The sequence below is a fragment of the Calliphora vicina genome, chromosome 1 (genome assembly GCF_958450345.1).
Source record: "Calliphora vicina chromosome 1, idCalVici1.1, whole genome shotgun sequence".
In the NCBI taxonomy this organism is placed as follows: Eukaryota; Metazoa; Arthropoda; class Insecta; order Diptera; family Calliphoridae; genus Calliphora; species Calliphora vicina.
Genome location: NC_088780.1, coordinates 62,066,937 through 62,088,857, shown reverse-complemented (window position 1 = coordinate 62,088,857; position 21,921 = coordinate 62,066,937). Strand labels below are relative to the sequence as shown.

Genomic DNA, 21,921 nt, shown 5'->3' with positions numbered 1-21,921 from the left:
CCCGTTTATTCAAACTGATTGACGAATATCGTGATGTTTTTGGCAAAGAACTAAGTGAAATCGGGTTAACGAGTGCCGTGCGAATGAAAATTAAATTATTAACAAATGAGCCAATTGTAACGAAACCGTATCGACTTCCTGAGATGAAAAAAGAGTCGGTAAGACAATTAATAAATGAACTTTTAACGAACGATATTATCATAAAATCAACGTCGGAATATGCAAGTCCCATCGTACTCGTAAAAAAGAAAAACGGTGACGATCGTTTATGCATTGACTATCGACGTTTAAACCAAATTACGGTTAATGAGATTTTCCCCACTCCAAACATCGAGGAGCGTTTACAGGAAGTGATGAAATTTACCTACTTCTCGGTCTTGGATTTGAACAGCGGATACTATCAAATACCGATAGAAGAAAGCAGCCAGAAGTTTACCGCCTTTGTGACGCCCGACGGAATGTATGAGTTTAAACGGATGCCGTTTGGACTCAAAAACGCGCCAGCGGTTTTTCAACGATTGATGGCATTGATAAGGGAGAGAACTCAAGAGGGCGACATCATTCACTATATGGATGACATTGTTGTCGGTAGCAACGAAATTAACGAAATGTTCGAGAAATTACGACGTGTCTTCAATATATTACGTGAACTAAACATAACGGTCAACGTCAGAAAATGCGAGTTTTTAAAACAAACCATTGAGTTCTTGGGACATAAAATTCATAGTGGTAGTATGAACCCGGGTACAGCGAAGACAAACGCAATCTTAGAATTCCCGACACCATCAAATGTGCGAGAAGTACGACAATTCTTAGGGTTGAGCGGGTATTTCCGAAAATTCGTACCAGGCTACGCTTTGATATCCGAACCGTTACGAAATTTATTAAAAAAGGATATACAGTTCCAGTGGAAGGACGAGCAAAATGAGGCTTTTCAAACACTAAAAACCAGGCTTACTACAAGTCCAGTAATAGTGGGTTATAGAATCACTGCGGAGCACCAAATACATACGGACGCAAGTTCAATAGGCCTAGCCGGCGCACTTTTACAAAGTGAGAATGATGGATGGAAACCTGTAGCCTTTTTCAGTAGATCAACCACTGACGATGAACGCAACTATCACAGCTATGAGTTGGAAGCTTTGGCGGTTGTCGAAACTCTTGAGCGCTTTCGATACTACGTGTACGGGAAAAAGATAACTGTCATCACCGATTGTAACGCTCTTAAAACGGCTATGCAGAAAAAGGAACTAATTCCTAGGATAGCAAGGTGGTGGTTGCGAATTCAGGACTTTGACCTTAATATTGAGCACCGATCTGGCTTACGAATGCAGCATGTCGACGCTCTAAGTCGAGCACCATGCGAAGAATCACGCAATTTAGAACCGGCATCGTTACGGATTGCAAAAACGACTGTTAATGAAGGCGATTTTTTATTTTCAATGCAACTGCAAGATGAGCAAATCCGTCAAATTATCGAAAAGATGAAGTCTGGTAATAAAGAAATGTGTAAGGACTACTTAATCAAAAACGGTAGATTATTCCGCAAAGTCAATGATAATTGCCTTTGGGTGGTCCCAAAAGCTCTACGATGGCGCGTAATTCAAGGACAGCACGACAACGCAGGTCACCTAGGAATGGATAAAACATTAACTGGTCTTCAAAAACATTTTTGGTTCCCTCGAATGCGAAACGCTGTAAAATCACACATCAAAGCGTGCGTTGAATGTGCATATAATAAATACCCGGGTGGAAAGAACGAAGGCGAATACCACTACGAGAAAATAACCCCCGTTCCATTTCATACCGTGCATATGGACCACCTAGGACCGTTCCCAAAAACATCTAGACGTAACGAACACATACTGGTCATTGTGGACGCATTCACAAAATTCACCCTAATAAAAGCAGTAAAAAGTACAGCAAGCAAACACGTTATTAGCATCCTCAACGAAATCAGCGAATACTTCGGTGTTCCAACACGAATCATTACCGACCGTGGAACGGCATTTACGTCGCATGACTTTGAACGATACTGCCAAAACAATGATATAAAACATGTACTAAATGCCGTCCGAACACCACGAGCCAACGGACATGCTGAACGAACCAACCGTACGATTTTAGGAATGCTTCGACCGTCTGCAAAAGAAGACAAACGTTGGGATGAACAATTACGACGAATACAGTGGTCACTTAACACCATGGTTAATAAGACGACAGGTAAAACACCCCAAGAACTCTTATTCGGTTTCGAGCCAAGAGACATTCTTCAAAATAAACTTGTTCTTGCCCTGCACAACAGTGAAGTAATAGACGACAAAACGTTGCAAGAATTGCGTGCCGAAACAGCTGACAAGATTGACATCCAACGCGAAGTAGCTAAGCAACGTTATGACCTACAACACGCTCGACCCAAACAATTCAACGTTGGTGATTTGGTGCTAGCGGAAAATGAGGCAACAGCGACGGGTACATCAAGGAAGTTGGAGCCTGTCTACAAGGGCCCATTCATTGTAACAAAGGTTCTCGATAAGGACCGATACGTCATCGAAGATTTACCCGGTTCTAGCCGTACACAGCGCCATTACACGTCGATATATGCTTCTGACAAAATCAAGCCATGGTGCACTCTACCACCATTCGGAGACGAGTCGTCGAGTGATGAAGCCGAGAAGGAAGACACTGACGAGAGCAGACCAGCTAACAATCGAGGTCGATTGTATTGAGAGGATGGCCGACTGTAAGCGCAAAAGTCTGCAACACTGGTCAAATATGCAAATTATAGAAAAAGGAAAAGAAGTAAAAGAAAAGAATCAAAAAGGGACAGTTGATGCTGAGCAAATAACTTAGATAGACGTGCGGTCTTAATAAAATGAACTATTAAACAACTAAATGATCTAATAAATTAAATAAGTGAATTATATTGAACAAATGAAATAAATAAAATAATTAAATAAAATGAATTAAAATAAATCGTAGTATCGTAAATTTATTCTTTTGCTTATAGAAGGTAGAATCATTATGGAGAGTTGTCAATTTTATGCCTTGTAAAGTCAAACAACTGAAATATGAAAAAGAAAATTGAAAAAAATAGAATGAGAAACTACAAAAAAACACATTAAAAGTTTGAATCACTTTTTCTTCTTTGGTGGATATTCCATCTGCAAAAGCCAGAAAATCAGTCATTCCTTTAATTGGTTCAAGAGAAGGCACTGCATTTGGCATCAGACGTGCATGTTTTGATTCTTGATGTAGTTCAATGTAGTCCGAATTCTTAAAATGATACATTAAAATCCTAGAATGTTTCATTAGTTGAACTCCACAAGCAGCACTCCATTCTATTATTTTATTTTCTGGACACTTTATGAACTGTACGTCATTTTGTTCGAATGAACATTTACACACACAACACATAACGCGCATATTGGAAATTTAATTTAAATTTGTTTACAAAAAAATATTTTATTTATTTTTTGATGTTTTGCTTTGATATTACTTTTTTATATGCGGCTGACATTTAAGGGAATGTATAAATGAGAACGTAGTTACTGGTGATACTACCTTATATTATTATATCATGGTAAAAACTATATTTTTATCAAAAAATAGCCTCAAAAATAGAGCATTTCAAAAAATTTACAATAAAAAAAATTTTGGTGTATCAACCAAATCAGTTGCGACTAACGGAGGGTTAAATTCGACATCAATAATATTTCATACAGTTCAGTTGTACTTAAAAACCATACTACTTACCTGTTAATAATTTGTGCCCGTATTGGCCCGTATTATATTGGTGGTATACAAGATTCGGCAGAGCCGAATACAACGCTCTTGCTTGTTTTTAATTCCGGTGTTAAAATCTTTGATTTGACAGTTTTAGAATAATTTATTCAAATATGTAATTTTATTTCTGAAAATTGCTTTCATACATACCCCAATAAACCAAAGCCATTTTCTGAATTTTCACTATACATAAGGAATGTATCAGATTCAGATCCACAAGCTGCTATATACACCCCAGTGTTGGTATTGCGCAAACTAGAAGGATTAACACCCGCGTCCATGACAGCTTTGTACGATTCCTCTATTAAAATGCGCATCTGAAAATCCATTTTGTCTGCTTGGTTTTGATGGATTCCAAAAAAAGTGGCATCAAACTTATTCAGGTGCGGAATTTTACCCAACATTCTTGGAACTCCAGGATACATATGTTTCCAACGTGTCTCAAGGTCATCAACCATGTTAATCTAAGAAACAGTAATTTCATTAAAAATATAGTTAGTATAACAACGATTCACGTACAATCAATTACACTGTGCGACAGTGAATCGCTGGTTCAGGTCTGGGAATCGAGATATATCGACTTGAAGTTAGTAAGTATTTTATAGAGCAAATCATATTTTTGTTTTTGCTTTTTTTGTGCATTTTGGCCGTCTAATTGTCCGAATATCACAAAGTGATGTTCAGCAAAGTTATTAAGCTCAATGTCGACTACAATACAGTCAATAAAGGAAAGCGGTATTTTCTTGAGTAGGATCCTGTTTTTCATTATATTTTTCGTAAGTTATCTTACAAAACTCAATTAAAATCATCTAATACTATACACAGAAAAAACTATTTCTTAAACCGTTTCAATTCAAATACATATATATCACATATTGAACTGGTTTCAATTATTTTATAATTGAATCAAGTATTCATGTGCTTAAAAACAAAATTTTCTTATATTTTCTATTGAATTTGATAATTTTGACAATTGAATATACAATTTTCGTTATTGGTTGAAATTTAAATACAAAAATTATCTATTCAATAATTTTTGTATTTAAAGTGTGAAACACTTCATGCGAACTTTTATTTTTAAGTTGAAAAATAACTGTTAACTGTGGAGTTGAGATAATTTTTTTAATATCACCATAGATTCTGAACAGTATTTTCTACAGAACTTGTGCTATATAACAGTATTGTTACGTTTTAACCTTTTCAAAACGTTGGTTTATTTCCTTTAAATGTAGTTAAAAATTGTAACAACTCTTTATTTAAATTGTGCATTTTACCACCACAGATTTATATAGTCACTCAATGTTTTTTATACACGTTTATAAATTCGCAGAAATACAGACACTCTTTATAATGTACACGAATTCACTTGAAAAATACAACACACTTTAAGGCACTCAGTTGATGTTTATTCGAAAAGCGTCTCTGATAAATTCACTAACGACTGCAACCTCTGCCACTATTTATAACACTGCCATCTGCACTCTAGATTGCTCTTTAACTTTCTAGGGTTTTCTAATACATACGCCATCTGTGGTGTACTTTCTATAATGTTCTTTAACTGAATATTCGAATATACGGTCGCAGCAAACAGCGTTACCATACTTACGATCAATGGTCAACTGAGCTTATTCAATGTTAATAATGCCCACAGATATGTTACAGTTTGCTATTACAGCACTGCTATTTGAAAGCATTATGCTACTTTTAAAAAATTATTCAAAATCCATAAAACTTTTTTAAAACAAATACTCCAACTATTTTATAAAACTTTTTATATTTAGACAAATGTCACAAGCGATCTGGAAAGCTTGAAAACTTACTCAATGCTTTGCAATGTCCTGAAAGTAGACTGAGTGAAAGATCATTTTCAATGTTTAGCTTTATAAACCCAAAAGAAAAATATCTATATACTCCAAAGCATTTAAACTGTGTAGTATTCCTGAGAGATTATTTTAACCTTCATAAGATTAACGACCTTCGGGTCAAATTTAACTCAAATAGAAAATATTTTTTCTATTTTTTTAAAAAAAACCGTACGTAGTTGTTGACATTTGAAATTAAATAAAATTCATAAAATATCGAAAATATCAACCACGCACTTTTAGAAAAAAATCAACTTTAATTTCAAAATGGGTCAAATTTGACTCGAAGACCATGTGAACGTTAAAAGAAGTAATCAAAATTAGAATTAAAAAGCATTTAAGCGTTTTAAAAAGGCTTATTTTTTGTTATTAAAATACATGTATATTCTTTATCATAATTATCAGGTATGTTCTGCAAATCACATTTTATAAAAGTGGTTTGAAATCACATAAAAGGTGTTCTATGCACATAATTTTGTGATTTTAAAACGTTCAGCAAAGTCACTAATGTTTTCAAATCACTTGGTTATTTCTGCGGCTATTACATGGAAAATATTAAAATAAATTAAACAATATGTCCTTTATTAATTTTCTTATAGAATTGCTTGTTTTATTAAAAAAACACTTAAAATTTAATAAAAATCTAGAGACACCTTTTCTGCTGTAAAAAGTTTATTTGCTTTTGAGATTTCTTTTGTGGTTTCAGGTTTGTTTTCAGTTGTCAGCTGTTTATGATTTTCGAAAATACATGAAAGCTTGCCAGACTAAAATTTTTTAATAGTTGTCTAAAATATGTTCAATATCTTTAAATTAATTATAGAATTCATCATAAAATTTAAATTTGTTAGATTATATTATAATTTATCAATATGTGTTAAGTTTTTTGCGCTAATTGAGAAAAAAACTGCAACAAAGTTGAAGCAAGTGGTAACCAAAAGCAATTGTGTACTGTGACAGCTTTGCTGTTTTGTTTTATTTTTGACATAGTGGTTGAGCTTGCGCCATAGTTTTTGCAAAATTTTTATAAAATGTAATTCCATTCTTTTTAATTCCATTAAAGATATAACAGAAGCTCCAGGCATTTTTTATTATCACTTTAATATTTCTACAAAATTATTTGCAAAACAAAACATTTAAAATAAACGAATCAGCTGTTTTCTTGTACTTTCGAAAATTTTAAATCACACCGAAAAATACAATAACGGTGTGATTTACAGAACAGGCACAAATTACACGTGTGATTTTAAAACGGCATGTGGTTTGTTCTGTTATGTTTTTTCATGAACTGTTTCCCAGCAAAAACTTTACTTAGTAAGCCAGCAAGTAATATTGGAGCCAAGGCATAACTACTTATTATTTGACTGAAACACTACTTATCTATGTTCGAGATTTTTAAAAAATTCATGGGTCAAGCTTACAAATGTACTTACAGTCAGTTGAGAAACAAGAATATGTAGCTAAAAAAAACACAAAAAATATTGCCTTGTGTGGGAATCGAACAGTCACATTATTTGCTTGTGTTTGATAGTCAAGCTGCTAACCAGTGTTGCCATTTTGACGCTTTTCGGGTATTTTATGACGCTTTTTTGTCTCTTTATGCATTAAACACATTCAAGACAACAGGCTACACGACTACACGAACACAAATTCTGCTGGTTACAGTTGTAGTCGTGTGGCAGCTACTGAATTATTTTAAAGACGACAACAAGGCGAATTTATACAAGGTGGAGTCAGTCAAACAGCTGATAATTTTTTTTTTCGCTTTTTGGTTTTAACAGTTGTCAAAGCTTGTTTTTATATTTAAATATCTACATATTCTAATCGTATTAACAAAATATTTATTTTTTACATAAATAAGTAAAGCCCTCACTATACAATTATCTACACTACATTAAGTTTTAATACATATTTGTTTATTTTTTCATTTTTATTTTTTTGACATTTGTTAAGACCAATTGTTGTATTTGTAGAACTGATAGCACCTTGTATAAATTCGCCTTGGACGACAGCTACAAAGTAAACAGCTGATTTATAATTCAGTGGTGCCACTTTAATAAAAAATAACCGTACAAAATTCCAAAGTAATTAAGATTGAAACAATTATTTTGAGTAAAAATATATATATGGTTATAATTAATTATGTACCTGTTATTAATTTATTTCAATATGTTTATCAGAAACTTCTCTTAATTAAGTAAAAAAATATATTTTTTAAAGCACTAATTTGATTTACATTTTTTTTATTATATTGGCAACACTATTTCTGTTTTATAGTTGTCAAAAATAGAAATTAGCCTAATTCGGCTACAGCGGCAAAACCAATCGTGTGGTCGGGTAGCTGTGCTGTCGTCAAAAGAATCGTCTTCATATAAACGTGTGTATTCTAATTTTGACAGATTGCAGTTGGTAGCCTGCTGTCTTCAATGTGTTCCATGCATTACCCTTTTATTTTTACCAAATACCCTTTTTTAAAAAAGGCTTTTTGACGCTTTTTCTACTTTTTTTTGGCGCTTTTTGTTATAACCATGTAATTTTTGCTGTTATTTAATTTAAGTACTTTTTTTTTGCAACAATGGCATATTTTTTTCTTTACTGTTGTGTTCTATTCTTGAATTTGCTGTCAAATTAAAAAACGGACAATAACCACCCAAAAAAGGAAAAGCAGCTAAATTTTTATATTGTTACTAAATTGTACTTGAATTCATATATAACAATTTTAAAGGCTGATTTAAAAGTAGCTAATGCTTTCAAATAACAGTGCTGTAATAGCAAACTGTAACATATCTGTGGGCATTATTAACATTGAATAAAATCTTTCAGTTGACCATTGATCGTAAGTTGGCAACGCTGTGTGCTGCGACCGTATTTTCGAATATTCAGTTATTCATTGTAGAAAGTACACCACAGATGGCGTATGTATTAGAAACCTCTAGACAGTTACCCCCCGTTGCCACATGCAAGTAATTACTTGTAAGTAATGAATACATATTATCATCGAACAACACCGAAAAACCACAAAATTTGTTGTGCGTCTACACTATGCGTTGCAAGTTCATTTTGAAAATGTCGCCAACAACGAATGTTCTTGCTAAAATTCCTATGTTGAACGAATTAAAAGAAAATATTAAGGGAAAGCCAGTACTGCCGTGTTGTCAAAATTATAAAATTACTGAAAAAAATATTTTCGTTTATTTTTTTTTTAAATTAATTAAATTTATTTTTAAAAATATCATTAATATGTGTTGTTGTATATTTGTGTTTTATTTTATTTTTTTTAAATACATAGAAAATCTGCTAATTTCTTTTACTAAGTTCTAGTAAATTGATATAAAACTCATTCTTGGTAACTCTGTTTCTTCATTTGTCATTTTGCTTGCGACAAGTGACAAAAATTTACATACAAGCATATTCTCTTGTAAGCTGAGTAAGAAAGATGCGATTGTGTTAGTAAAAAACTGTGAGTGTATTGAGTTTTTCGAACTTGCACTTACATGTGGCAACGGGCGGTTAAAGAGAAATCTAGAGTGCAGATGGCAGTGTTATAAATAGTGACAGAGGTTGCAGTTTAGTTAGTTTATCAGAGACATTTCGAATAAACATCAACTGAGTGCCTTAAAGTGTGCTGTATTTTTCAAGTGAATTCGTGTACATTATAGTGTGTCTGTATTTCTGAGAATTTATAATTTATATTAAAGGAAATAAACCAACGTTTTGAAAAGGTTAAAACGTAACAATATTTTATACAATATTAAATTAATAAAAACGAAACACAAATATTATAATTTTAGTTGGTTGTAAAGGAATATTTTGCTGATAGTAGATGTAAAAATGTAAGTATACAATACTTTAGTCTTTAACTTCATGTAATTGTAATGTAATTCTAGTTACAATGGATCGCCAATATAGAAAAAAGTGTGAGACTATTCCAGTGTTTAAAAAGTGGTTAAGACCAGCAAAGGATTCTACTGCGGCACTTTGTATATGTTGCCAATGTGTATTAAATGCTAGGCATAGCACGAAAAAGCAATGAACCCATTTAATAGTGGAACTTTACAACCAGAAATAAGTTTTCAAGCAAAGGAGCCAACTGATAATCAAAAAGCCCAAGGCATGTTATGTTTATATGTTGCAGTTCACACATCTTTCGCTAGTGTTGATCATTTATCTGAAGTTTGTTTCCAGAGTTTTTTTGATAGCAAAGCTGTTAACTTTAAATAAAATCGGCATTAAAAAAATACGTTTGTTACAACATTTCTCGGATTGATTGATCTGAAAGGTGGTACTGCAGATGATATTCTCTATGGTTTGGAACGTTTATTACATATTTTAAAACTAGATTTTAAAAATTTAGTGGCCATTGGCACAGACAACGCAGCAGTGATGACAGGTGCACATAACGGACTGCACAGAAAAATTGAAAAAAAATATAATCTAAAGAACCTGGTACTAGTCAGATGTGTATGCCATTCTCTACAATTAGTTGTGTGAGCTGCCACGGATAAAAGCTTTTCAAATAATTTAGAATTTCTTATTGAATGATGACACAATGAATCCCATTTAAATTCCCCAAATGGCAAACACAAGATGGCTTTCTATAGAGACAGCAATAAAAGCCATATTAAAAATGTGGCTGAAATTAAAAACCCACTTTAGTATGTATATTAAAAGATAATTGCTATGTATCCAATCTACTAAAAGACATGTATGCCGACAAGAAAAACTACGTGTATCTGGTTTAATTGAGTTCAGTTTTGGAAGAAGTCCAAAAAGTAAATCTAGCTTTCGGACCATGTCAAGCTTTACAACGATTTGTATTACTTCCCAGCAGTTTGAAAAGTGCCAATTGGGAACCTTGCACTAGCTATATTACTACTTGTACAACTAACTAGTTCGATGTGGCTGCTAAAGTGGTAGTTAAATGGTTATCATTTGCACTACATTTCACCAGCATATTCAGTAATAAGCAATAGTCAGCTATTTGTCCTAAGTTTTTGAAAATAAATTCAAGAAAAATAAAATCTTCTAGAATATATCACATCGATGGCCACATGTAATGCTGAATGTGCCCGTTTGTGTTTTCATTCTCAGTGATGATGTAGAAAATGCAAAAATAGAGATTAGACTCACATGTTATTCTTAATAACAATTAGAGAGCAGTACAAATAAGTGCTCAGTGGTTTAGTGGTTAGAGCATTTGACTAGAAAACGAAAAAAATTTCTTTTTTCCTCAAATGCTGGAGTATTTTTACTATTGAATTTAATAGTGAAGTGTTATGCAGAGTGTGCCAATCGGCCATTTGCAATGACATCCCCGTGTTAAATTCACCAGTCAATAACGTTGCGAGTGGGTTAGTTCTTAGTGGCCAACGAATTCGACGTGGCGGAACTAGTGCAATGAACTGCAGGGTAATTCTTAGTGGCCAACGAATTCGACGTAGCGGAACTATTGCAATGAAATGCAGGGTTGATTCAGAATCATCGTTCCTATCGAAAACTTTGATTATCTAGAAAGTAATTTAGATGAATGCGTTAACGAATTTTCGTATCTTGGCTATCATTTCGAAAAGTCTTGCAGAGATTATAAAATAATTGATCAGGCCAAACAAGAAATAATACGGAATTTAATATATCGTACTTGAACTAAGACGAAAACTTCCTTCAAATTTTAAATTGCTGCAAAAAATATCGCTATTTAGTGTTGATAACATTTTTAAAAATAACGAAGCTGATATTATTAATTTCAATAAAAATTTAATTTAATAAATAAAATAGAAATTTCCCTAAATAATCTAACGTTGCAAAAATGGAAAAATATTGAAAGAACTGATGAATTTTGGATTGAAATCTACAATTTTAAAAATTCTTTGGGAGAAAATCCTTTTCATGAACTGGCCAACTTTGTTATTCGTATACTTTCGTTTCCTTACTCTAATGCCGAAGTCCGAAGAACAATTAGCTTAATGAATTTTTTTAAACCTAAGATCAGAAATCGACTTTCTTTAAACTCAGCCAACTCTTTATTGCATTTATTAAGTACGGCCTAAAAGAAGAAAAAGTTTGTTGTGTTTTTTAATGAATTGTTATTTTATTTTAAGTTTTTGTTAAATGAGTTGAATGAATTAATAATAAAATAAATCATTAAATTTAAAATTTTAACCTGCTTTATATATTGTTTGTTATATAGTTGTTTGCGAAAGCGAAAGAATACGTTTACAAAATTTTTAAAATTTTATTTTCTATTTTTCTCTTGGCGCTTTTACCCTTTTTTCGTAGTATTTTTTACCCGTTTTTACTATACACTTGACGCTTTTCTTCATTTCTAAAATGGCAACACTGCTGCTAACTCACTGCTCCATGTACGAGTTATTTTATTGTAAGTTTACAATAGTTTTAACATCAACATATAAATGAATATGATATGAACAAAAAAATTAATGGCTTTGACAGGTGGCGAACCACTAACCTCCCATTTTCCAAAATGCATTTAGTCAAACACACTAGGTAGCTGTGCTAAAAGCAAAAATTCATTACCAACCTGTATAAAAATAAGTACTTATTCTAGTAAATAAAATAATGTGCACTCATTACAAAATAATTAGTTGTCATTACAAAAATTCACAAAATTTATGCTGGGTTTTGTTTTAATAACTATTATTTTAATAAATAAAACTTTTATTCTTCTTATTTTTAGGCGTTTTAACCGGTTATTATTAAAAACCGAAACCGGTTAATACTAAATTGCAATTTTTCGAAGAAACCGAAAACCGGATTCTAAAAAATGTCGAAGAATCTATCACCCTAATATGTACAGATTATAAATTAAAATTTTGTATTAAAGGAATCGAATTTATAAACTTTTATTGATTTATTGTTTAATTTTCAAGTTTTTTTGTAAGTTTAAGTTTTATAAAACTTAATGAGAATGAGGATACAATAAATGGAATATGATGTAAATGTCATAAATATAATGAATATGTCATCTATGTAATGTAACTGTCATTATTTTAACTAAAATTTCCAAAACAAGATATAACGGGACATTTTTAAGAAAAAAAGTGCAAAAAAAACTTGCATGAAAATTTATCGTTAATATAACAATTATTACACGAATATAATGTAATATTTCATTCGGACAACAAACCAGAAGAGAGAAACTCATAAGTAAAAGAGAAAAAATGTCAAATGAACATGGTTGTAACGAATTTGTGGAATTTTTTCTTAAATTTGTTGCAACAACAACATCTAAACTGTGTGTTATCTTTTGAAGCTTTAGTTGATTGCAAATAGCCGTGGTGTGAAGAAGTTAAAAATTAAATATTTCAACGATTTATTAATAAAATCATATCGTGAAAAATATCTATCTTGGTAAGTAAATAATGTTTTGTTTTTTGTGCAAAAATGTTTATTGAAAATGAAAACATGTATTGATAATTATATATTGTAAATTAAACCTTAAGGATTTTGGGAATTTGATCTTTTAACCATTAATTCACTAGTTGGACCTCCTACCGCTCATGTAAAGACATCATAAGGAATATACAGATTTATCTTTAATCTTCCATATTTTTTAAACGAAGGCCACAACTTTCGTACGGGTTTCAAAAAAATATTTATTTACATATAACTTATTGAAATATATGGAAAAACTAAACATAAGTTGGCACATTTCAGAAAAAAAATTAACTAATGTTTCGAAGTTCGATTTTAAAGGGACAAAAATATTCACACAGTTTCTAATTTTTAATAGGAAAATAGTTTTTTTAATAGTTTAATATTTTGTGGAGTAGCCTATCTTTCCAATGACTTCTTTTAATCGTCTTGGCATTGAATTGACCAATTTTTGGTGACGTCAGCTCCAATATTTTGATATTCACATGTCACATCAAACTTGATGAAAATCAAATTTTAAAAATATTTCCAACGGAAAAATTGGAATATTATAGGACGGAACGTCGTGGAAAGATTTATATGAAATATTACAAAAGTAAGATCTTTTAAAGATTGTGAATCTGGTTATTCTATAAAATCTTCGGATTCGAAAGACACCTTATTTGTTTTCTTTAAAACTAAAAAAAAATTAATTATACATATATGCATAATTTATTTAGTTCAGTTCTGGAAGACAATGCACATCTATACCTCCAGAGCAATGATGTTCATTTCATTGTGCTTTCGCGCTGAGCAGTGTAGCCAGATGTGGGGATTTGTCCCCAATTTGGGGATTTCAAGATTTTTTTGGGGACAGAATTTCGTGGGGAGGGATTTGGGGATTTTAACAAAATTTGGGGATTTACATCCATTTTTGGGGATTTTACATTTTTAGACATTAACGGTATTCACAATGTAGAGTACTTGGCTTAGTAATAAAACAGAAGAGCTATTTATTGACAAACATTTCAATTGCTAATCTATTTGGTTTTATATTTTGTTTAAATAATCATATTTTATTTCTTTCATTTCTTCAGAATTTCGTTTCCAGGACACTACTTTGATAATAAAAAAATTAAAAAAGGATTTCATCAAAAGTTCACAGATATTAAATTGTTTTAAATTCTTGCTAAACACAGAAAGGTAAATCATTCTCTAGGAGCCAATTTTTGACTTCGTATTTAAATGTTAATTACACTGTGCGAAAGTGAAAAAAATGTCAAAAAATTTCAGAAACATCCTCAAATTCAGAATTTATTCTAAAAAAAAAGTTTTCAATGATGTTCGTCAACTTATCGTCTACCTGTAACTTAAGCTGGCCACACACGGTTGATTTGTGATTATGATTTGTTCGTGTTCGACATCTTGTTACTTGTTAATGGGGATGTGCGCGATAAAAATCACAAGTAATTGAAAATTTTCAATCACAAATCAGGCGAACAAATCATTCCGTGTGTGGCCAGCTTTAGTCAGTTTTTATCCGACTTTATATTTTTCAACGAGTTTGGAAAGAAAACTGATTACGTTTTAAAATACAGTGCATCTTTTGATACATTTGTAAGTTATAAGTATTGTTTTTGTTAAGAATATCTAAAAAAAAAAAACAAAATTTGTTTTTAATAGCATTTCAATACTTATTTTGATATGAAAGCTTTTACCAATGCATTGATATAAATTTTTATTGCAATGTATAAAGAAAATTTAGTTTTTAACATGTCTTCTGTATATGTATATGAAAACTATTTGTGTTGAATTTTATTTGAGTTTGAAATAGTTTTAAGAAATCTATACTCATTAAAATGATTTTCGAAAGTGGGCATTATATGGTAAATTTGGTGAGGCAGGTTCGGCATATATAAAACTTATTTTTGCTGAATTTGGTTTTTATATATATATAACTAAGATATTTATGAGAGCTTAACTATATTCAGATAGGGCAATCGTATGGGGGCTATGAGAAATGATGTACCCATTCTAATCAAATTCAATAGGCTTCGTCCTTGGGGCAATACAAGAGCTTGTACCAAATTATCTTTGAAATTGCGACCTGTAGTTTGATTACAAGGTTTACATGGACGGACGGACATCGCAAAATCGACTCAGAAAGTGATCCAGAACATATTGGTATACTTTAAGGTGGGTATTGGGACAATATTTTTGCAAGTTGCAAACATCAGCTCTTTGGAACTTTTTTCGAAAAAGTTTAATAACTTTTGCAAATATAAACCGATTTCGACAACTAATGTTTATATTGTCTTTAAAACACTGTGTAAAAAAATAGGTTTTCATAGAAAAAAATTAAAATAACTTTGTTGAATTTGAAAAACGACGAAAAAAATATGCAAAATGTGTGAGTTAGAGGTACTAAAGTACTACTTAAAACTGTTTTTTCAAAATAACTCAAAATTTTGAGGAAGTTTCAAAATCTTTGAAAACGGTTTTAGTATTCCCCCACCTAGGCTACAACCACCATTGGGTCGCTTTTCAAGTTCTGACAAAAAGTTTTATTTTGTAGCAGAGTGTTATCTTTAAATTCTATTTTAATATGACAATGAGTTTTTCAGTGATTTTTTTAAATTATACTTAAATGGATTCCACTTCCGATGCGGTGAAATTAGGGATTATTTTGTCCATTTTTTACAAAATATACTTTATTTTTCTGGAATAAAAAATCGAATATTATAAAGCTCTTGATTTCTCAAGGAGTTATAAAAACTAATTCATACAAAAATCGGATAAACATCAAGAATTATTTGGCAGGTTTCAAAGTAAAATGACATCTTCCAAACAACTTGTTCCAAAATCGATGAATCAACATTTTGAAAAATGACAATGGGTAAATAGATGTAAAAATGCTTGTCGTATGTTATTATGCCAGATTGCAACTTTAGTTTCTTAAACTCAACATAGTAAAATTTAGTATTTACAATATAATTTAATTTTTTTTATGGTGACAAAATTGGGGATTTCAATTTTGAAATGGGGATTTTTTGGGGACATCGACTTTCAGATTGGGACATAAGGTAAACTTTGACTGGCAACACTGGCGCTGAGTAACAACACACCAGCGTTGCCGCTTTGGTCCAATTGGACCAAAATTGGTAGTTTGAAGTTAACAAATTGACTCTTGATAGTTTGGTTGGTTTGTTCCGATATTTGTAGTATTTTGGTAGGCTACGATATTTCTGAATACATAAGTATTTTTAAGAACGAAATAATTAAAATAATAACGAAAAAACTACTTATGTTAAGCCAAAATAATAAAACTACACATTTGCAAAATATGAAGATAGCATTTTCTTAAATATTTAGTTTAGTCAGGTAAATGTGTATTTATTTAGTAGTGTTAAGTTCAAAAAATGCCAAAGGGCTCTCAAAACTTTTATTTTCTAATAATATGTGTTAAACTCTGCTTCAATATTTCTGTTTCATCTGACACTTTAAATGTCCAATTATGGAAATTAGGACACGTAATTTATTTCTATATGAAACTTATTTGTGTTGAATTTTTTCGGGATACCAACACTTTTAGGAGTTTTATGCTCGTTTAAGTAATTTTCGGAAGAGGGCCTTATATGAAAGCTATGATCAATTATGAATTGAATTTTTTGGTGTAATTTATTTGTAAAAATGTTATTTAATATCCATATAAATCAAGCATTTATGACGGATAATGTCTTATTTCTGGAGGACATTTATATGGGGGCTATATGAAATACATGGACAACCAGCCAGACAGACGTACGGAAGGACATCGTTAAATCGACTCAAAAATAAAATCTCGAAAACTGAACGATTTTAACATATTTATGATTGTAGTGTTATTTAGTGTCTTCCTCTGGTTAATTTTATAGCAGCAATAATATAATTATATAGTTAACTATTAATTTTGAAACGAATCCATATAGCATTTCTCAAATATTTTAAATTTGGTAGGTTTTGGTAGGCTTTGGTAGTTTTTAATAAGAAATTTGGTAGGAAAAATATTTTATGAGTGGCAACGCTGCAACACACATATTCTTATTCTCTTTAAAAGAGCATAACAAATGTCTAATTTTTTTAAGAAATTCATTAAACATTGTTGTTGGTTGGTTTTTGGACGAAGCATGGCAAACACACGCGTTTCAATTACAATTGAACACAATAAAACAAAGTCAAAAATAAATACAAAATTTAAGAGAATTTCGGACTTACAATGTATATTTTTTCATTTCCTTAAAATTTAAATTACATTCATTTAATAAATTGGTTTTATTTGACAAAAATTCTAAATCTAAACTTTCTTCATTTTGTTATTATTTTAAGTGTTTGACATTATGTTTGCTGGGTAGCTCTCTCACCAATACATCTTAATTTTTATTTTTGAACATCACTGCTCCAGAGCCTAAAGTTTGCTAATTTAATAACGGAAGGTTATACGTGTGCATGGGCTGCATGTGGAAAATTTAGTTTGAACCAAATAAAGAATGAATGTCAAAATATCAAAAAGGTTTTAAAGCTGTGGCCGCAATACAAAGGGGCAAATGGATTTAAATTGGTATTTAATTTTATTATGAGTTTTATTGTAAATTGTTTTTAAATTACAATTAATTTAATTTTTACAGATTGATGCCGATTTTAACACAATTCAAAAAAACGCAGATATCATTTTGAGTTGGGAAGATTATGCACATACATACATCTATAAATAAAGATGAAATTGAAAAAGGTAATATGTATGTAGTTTTTGCTTATTACATAAATACTAATTAATAATTATTTCTTCTTTCAGAAAATGAATTATTCCATCTTAAACTATTGTGGTGTGTGGGCTCAGAATATGGCTAGATTTTGAATTAAAAATGGCTAGAAATAGCTAAAACCCAAAAATAACTGAATACAAATTCATAAATATTACATTTCTTGCCCCCATTACCACGAAGTCTAGTTACATATGTGTTAACTAATAGTCAGACTGACAGTTTTCAAAAATAATTTTTACCGATTTCGTGTTAATGGGGTTTAGCAGATTAACCCCCATTTTCTCAATCTCCGGTTGTCGTTTTTCGTAACGATATACTTTCAATTAATAGAATTTTTGTATGAGAACTGTCAGTATATCGTCACGATAAAAAATAACCAAAGATTGAGAAAATGGGGATAAAGATTGTAATATCAATAATTTTTTTTCCTTTTTGATAAATTAAACGAATTTCTGGGCACTTACATACATTCAAAATCGGATCCATTGAAGAAATGCAAAATTGATTTTTGCTTTGGAAACATAAAATCAATAATATTTTCATCAAATCATCAATAGACGAATTTGTTTAAAAATACTGTTTCTTTGTCATTTAATAAAAAATATTTACTTTTAAAAAATTCCAAAAATGTTTAAGAAAATTATAAAAATAAAAATGGCTAAGACAAAATAAAATGGCTAGCTCTTCCGTCTAGATTAAATCGAGCCATTTTTTTATGGCAAAATGAAAATAAAATCGCTATATCTAGCCGGAAAATGGCTAAATTGGCAACCTTGACTATAACTTGCACTCAACAAAAAAGTTTATCAGAAAAAATATTAATGGCAAGAGGGAATACGAGAAATTTACAATGAGAGATTCGAAAGAATCTTTTCTCTTGGCTTTAAGTGAAATGAAAACTTTTAAAATTAATACATTTTTTTGTATATTTGGATGGCAAACTCATGTTATTTGATAGCTTTCAACGGGTTTAATGTGGAATATCCCTTGGCTTCTAATCCCTTTTGGATATTTATACCAAAATATTTATACAATATATCAAAAACTGTAAAAAATAATTCTAAAGTTTGTCTACTTTTAGATAAGTTATCTAAAATGTGAATTGTAAAAAATTATATTTACTTTTAAAAAATACTGTAATTGTTAAGATATCTTGTGTAAAAAACGCTATTTAAGTTTTGTTTATTTAAAAACTGAATTCCTAAGACTTTAATTTAATAGTTTATCTAACCATAATTACAAAACCTAAACTCTGTACAAATTTACAATATATTAAATATATGCATACAAAAAATATAATACTTTTTTTTAATCAATATTCATATCTGCAATGAATAATATCAATTATATAATGACTTGTTTTCATTAGCATAACGAAGGATATCATTAATATTACGACGAAAATATCATTATGTTAATGATATGTGTCATACTATAAATGAAAAAAATCATTACATTAAGAAAACAATGTAGAAAATGTTTGTATTAATGTAAAATATTTTTACATTAATGAAACAATATCATTAAATGAATGCAGTTTTTAATTTTATCCACGACAAAGTTACATTCCAATAAGGACACAATTTCATTGTAAATACTAAATGTTTTCATTGCAATTATGACAACTTACAATTCCATGAGAAATATATTGTAAAGCTGCGAAACCATCCCAATACGCTTGCAAGACAACTTGTGCAGATCCAAACTCGATCCAGGCAGATCTACCACCCCGCTAATATGAGTGCCAGTTAACTATGAAGGCTCTCTTGTTGAAGAGCAAATAGTTATAATTTTAGTTATAAGATTTAAATAGTTATTGTAAGGTCGAAAAAAAACAGATTCAATAAAGCATTAAAAAAAATAATGAATAATGATGTTTCTGATTTTCAGTACATTTATGTGTTCTAATTTTCCATATTCAATTGATATTCAAAATGTCCTTAAAAAATTATATCCTTTAATATCCTTGAATATACCATATATTATTTTATTATATTATTAATTAATGGAGTACCAAATTCTAAAATTTGATAAACAAATTTTATAAAACTACAAAATCGGAAAAGATGAAATTAAAATTTCGCATCCTTTGAAAATGAAAATTACTTTCAAATAAAAACAAGATCACAAACTGAAAATGCAGTATGGCTATATGATATATGTAGTTTCAAACGTACATAGACTTTATCATGTGTTGCATAATTTAAAATTTTCAACGAAATCCTAATGGACCCACTTCGAATTTTATATATGTTCTGATGTAATTGATGTAATTCAATGCAATAACCAGTTTTAACAATTTACGAAATCTATCAAAAATACCTTAAAACATAGAATTCTTGTCTTTAATATGACATCAATTTTATTTTAGGTATTTGGCACAAATTAAAAAGTTTGAACTTTGAACCTCTGCAAAAACCAAACTAAAACGGGAATTTGGAACTTCTGGAGAACTTGAAATTTTGTATTAATACATATCATAAAATTAAACTTTTGCAATTTATTCGTATTTTTATTTGTTTTTTTTTCAAAGTCATGTTATTTTTATAGAAATTCAATAATTATTAAATCCCATGTCCACACTATGCGAATTGAAAATCAATATTTCATTATCTCCGGAATTTAGAAATTCATGTACACATTTTTCAATTAACATCTAAAACACACCTTGTTGTACAAATTATATTCGAATTCCTTTACATTTTTACTATTAGGATATTGTCCGGACATGCCTGTAATCACAATGTCATTACAGTTGTCTAGTGTATTCACTTTTTCCGACATTTTTGTATTTATTGAACCGGTGTTAAATAGTAGCCACCTAAAGTTTTCTAGAAAATTAACGTAAAACTAAATATGAACTTTTAATATTTCTTCTTTTATACCACAAATAAAATTTGTAACAAGAATTTGCAAACAAACGTGTGATTATTATTAATATATTCTGAATTTGAATTAATAGAACTTATAATAGGTTACCAGGTGAGAACAGTGAAACACATTGCTTTATATATAAAAATCAATCTGTGTTTGTATGTTTGTACCTTATAGGAGGCTAAAACGACTTGGACTTGAAGATTCTTCAAACATTCTTATCATTGCACGCAGTTTGGCTGAAAATGGACGTGATCGCATTAGTGACCACTGCCCATATTATCTCCTATATAAAGCAAATACGTATTATTTAATATTTGAAGTACAGTTTCGTACTCGATTTTAACTAATGGCTTTTCCTTTTTGAACTATTTTTATCATAAAAATTAAAAATTTTGAACTAGAAAACAATTAATTAATAACCGACCTAACAGTGAATAACATGATTTTGTAAATGGATCCACAATATTATTCTAATTAATACTCTAGCATTTAATTAATATTAAAAACACAATTATCTGAAGATATATTTTCATGTTTTGTAACTAGTAATACTTAAGTAGTAACTGAGACACAGATCAGACAATTATAGGGATACGTAAAATAAATACATACTCATAAATTCAATTATTATTTCATAATATAATATGTATTTGTTTCTAAATAATTTCTGATGATAATGTAGTATTTTGCGTTTTGTATTCTATTCAATATTTATAAACCTGCTAATAAAGAATGATACCAATTCACTTTAAAAATTTATCATATCTCCTGACATGAAACTTTCAAATTGATTTCCAGATAATATCATCGTATGTGCGATCAACTTTTTTTTTATCAACTTTAAGAAATAATAACAAAACCAAAAACAAGTAAGAAAGTATAGTCGGTCAAGCCCGACCACATGATACCCTACACCGAGAAGAGCAGTAGGTGGCATGTCTCTATATATATGAAGCTTATTTGTGTTGAATTTTATTTGAATACCAACATTTTTAAGAAATTTATACTCGTTAAAATGATTTTCGGAAGTGGGTCTTATATGGGAGCTATTATGGACCAATCCTTACAAAATTTTGTGTAATGACTTATGTATATATACAACTTATTTGTGTTAAATTTTATTGAAATACCAAAATTTTTAGTAGATTTGTGCTTTTTAAAGTGATTTTCGAAAGTGGGCCTTATATGGGAGCTATGACTAATTTTGGGCCGATCATCACAAAATT

At 30.3% G+C, this 21,921-nt stretch overlaps 1 protein-coding gene across 1 annotated transcript in view; it reads right to left on the bottom strand.

Moving 5' to 3' along the window:
* LOC135962980 (fatty acid synthase-like) overlaps positions 1–20,650 on the bottom strand; it is a 67,925-nt gene extending 47,275 nt beyond the window's left edge. Inside the window, exons 1-2 of the mRNA XM_065514781.1 lie at positions 20,486–20,650; positions 3,937–4,250 (exon numbers count right to left, since the gene is read on the bottom strand). Of these exons, the coding sequence (XP_065370853.1) occupies positions 3,937–4,250; positions 20,486–20,602 (431 nt within the window). The 5' untranslated portion in view covers positions 20,603–20,650. The remainder of the gene's footprint in view (positions 1–3,936; positions 4,251–20,485) is intronic.
* Positions 20,651–21,921: the final 1,271 nt, after the last annotated feature.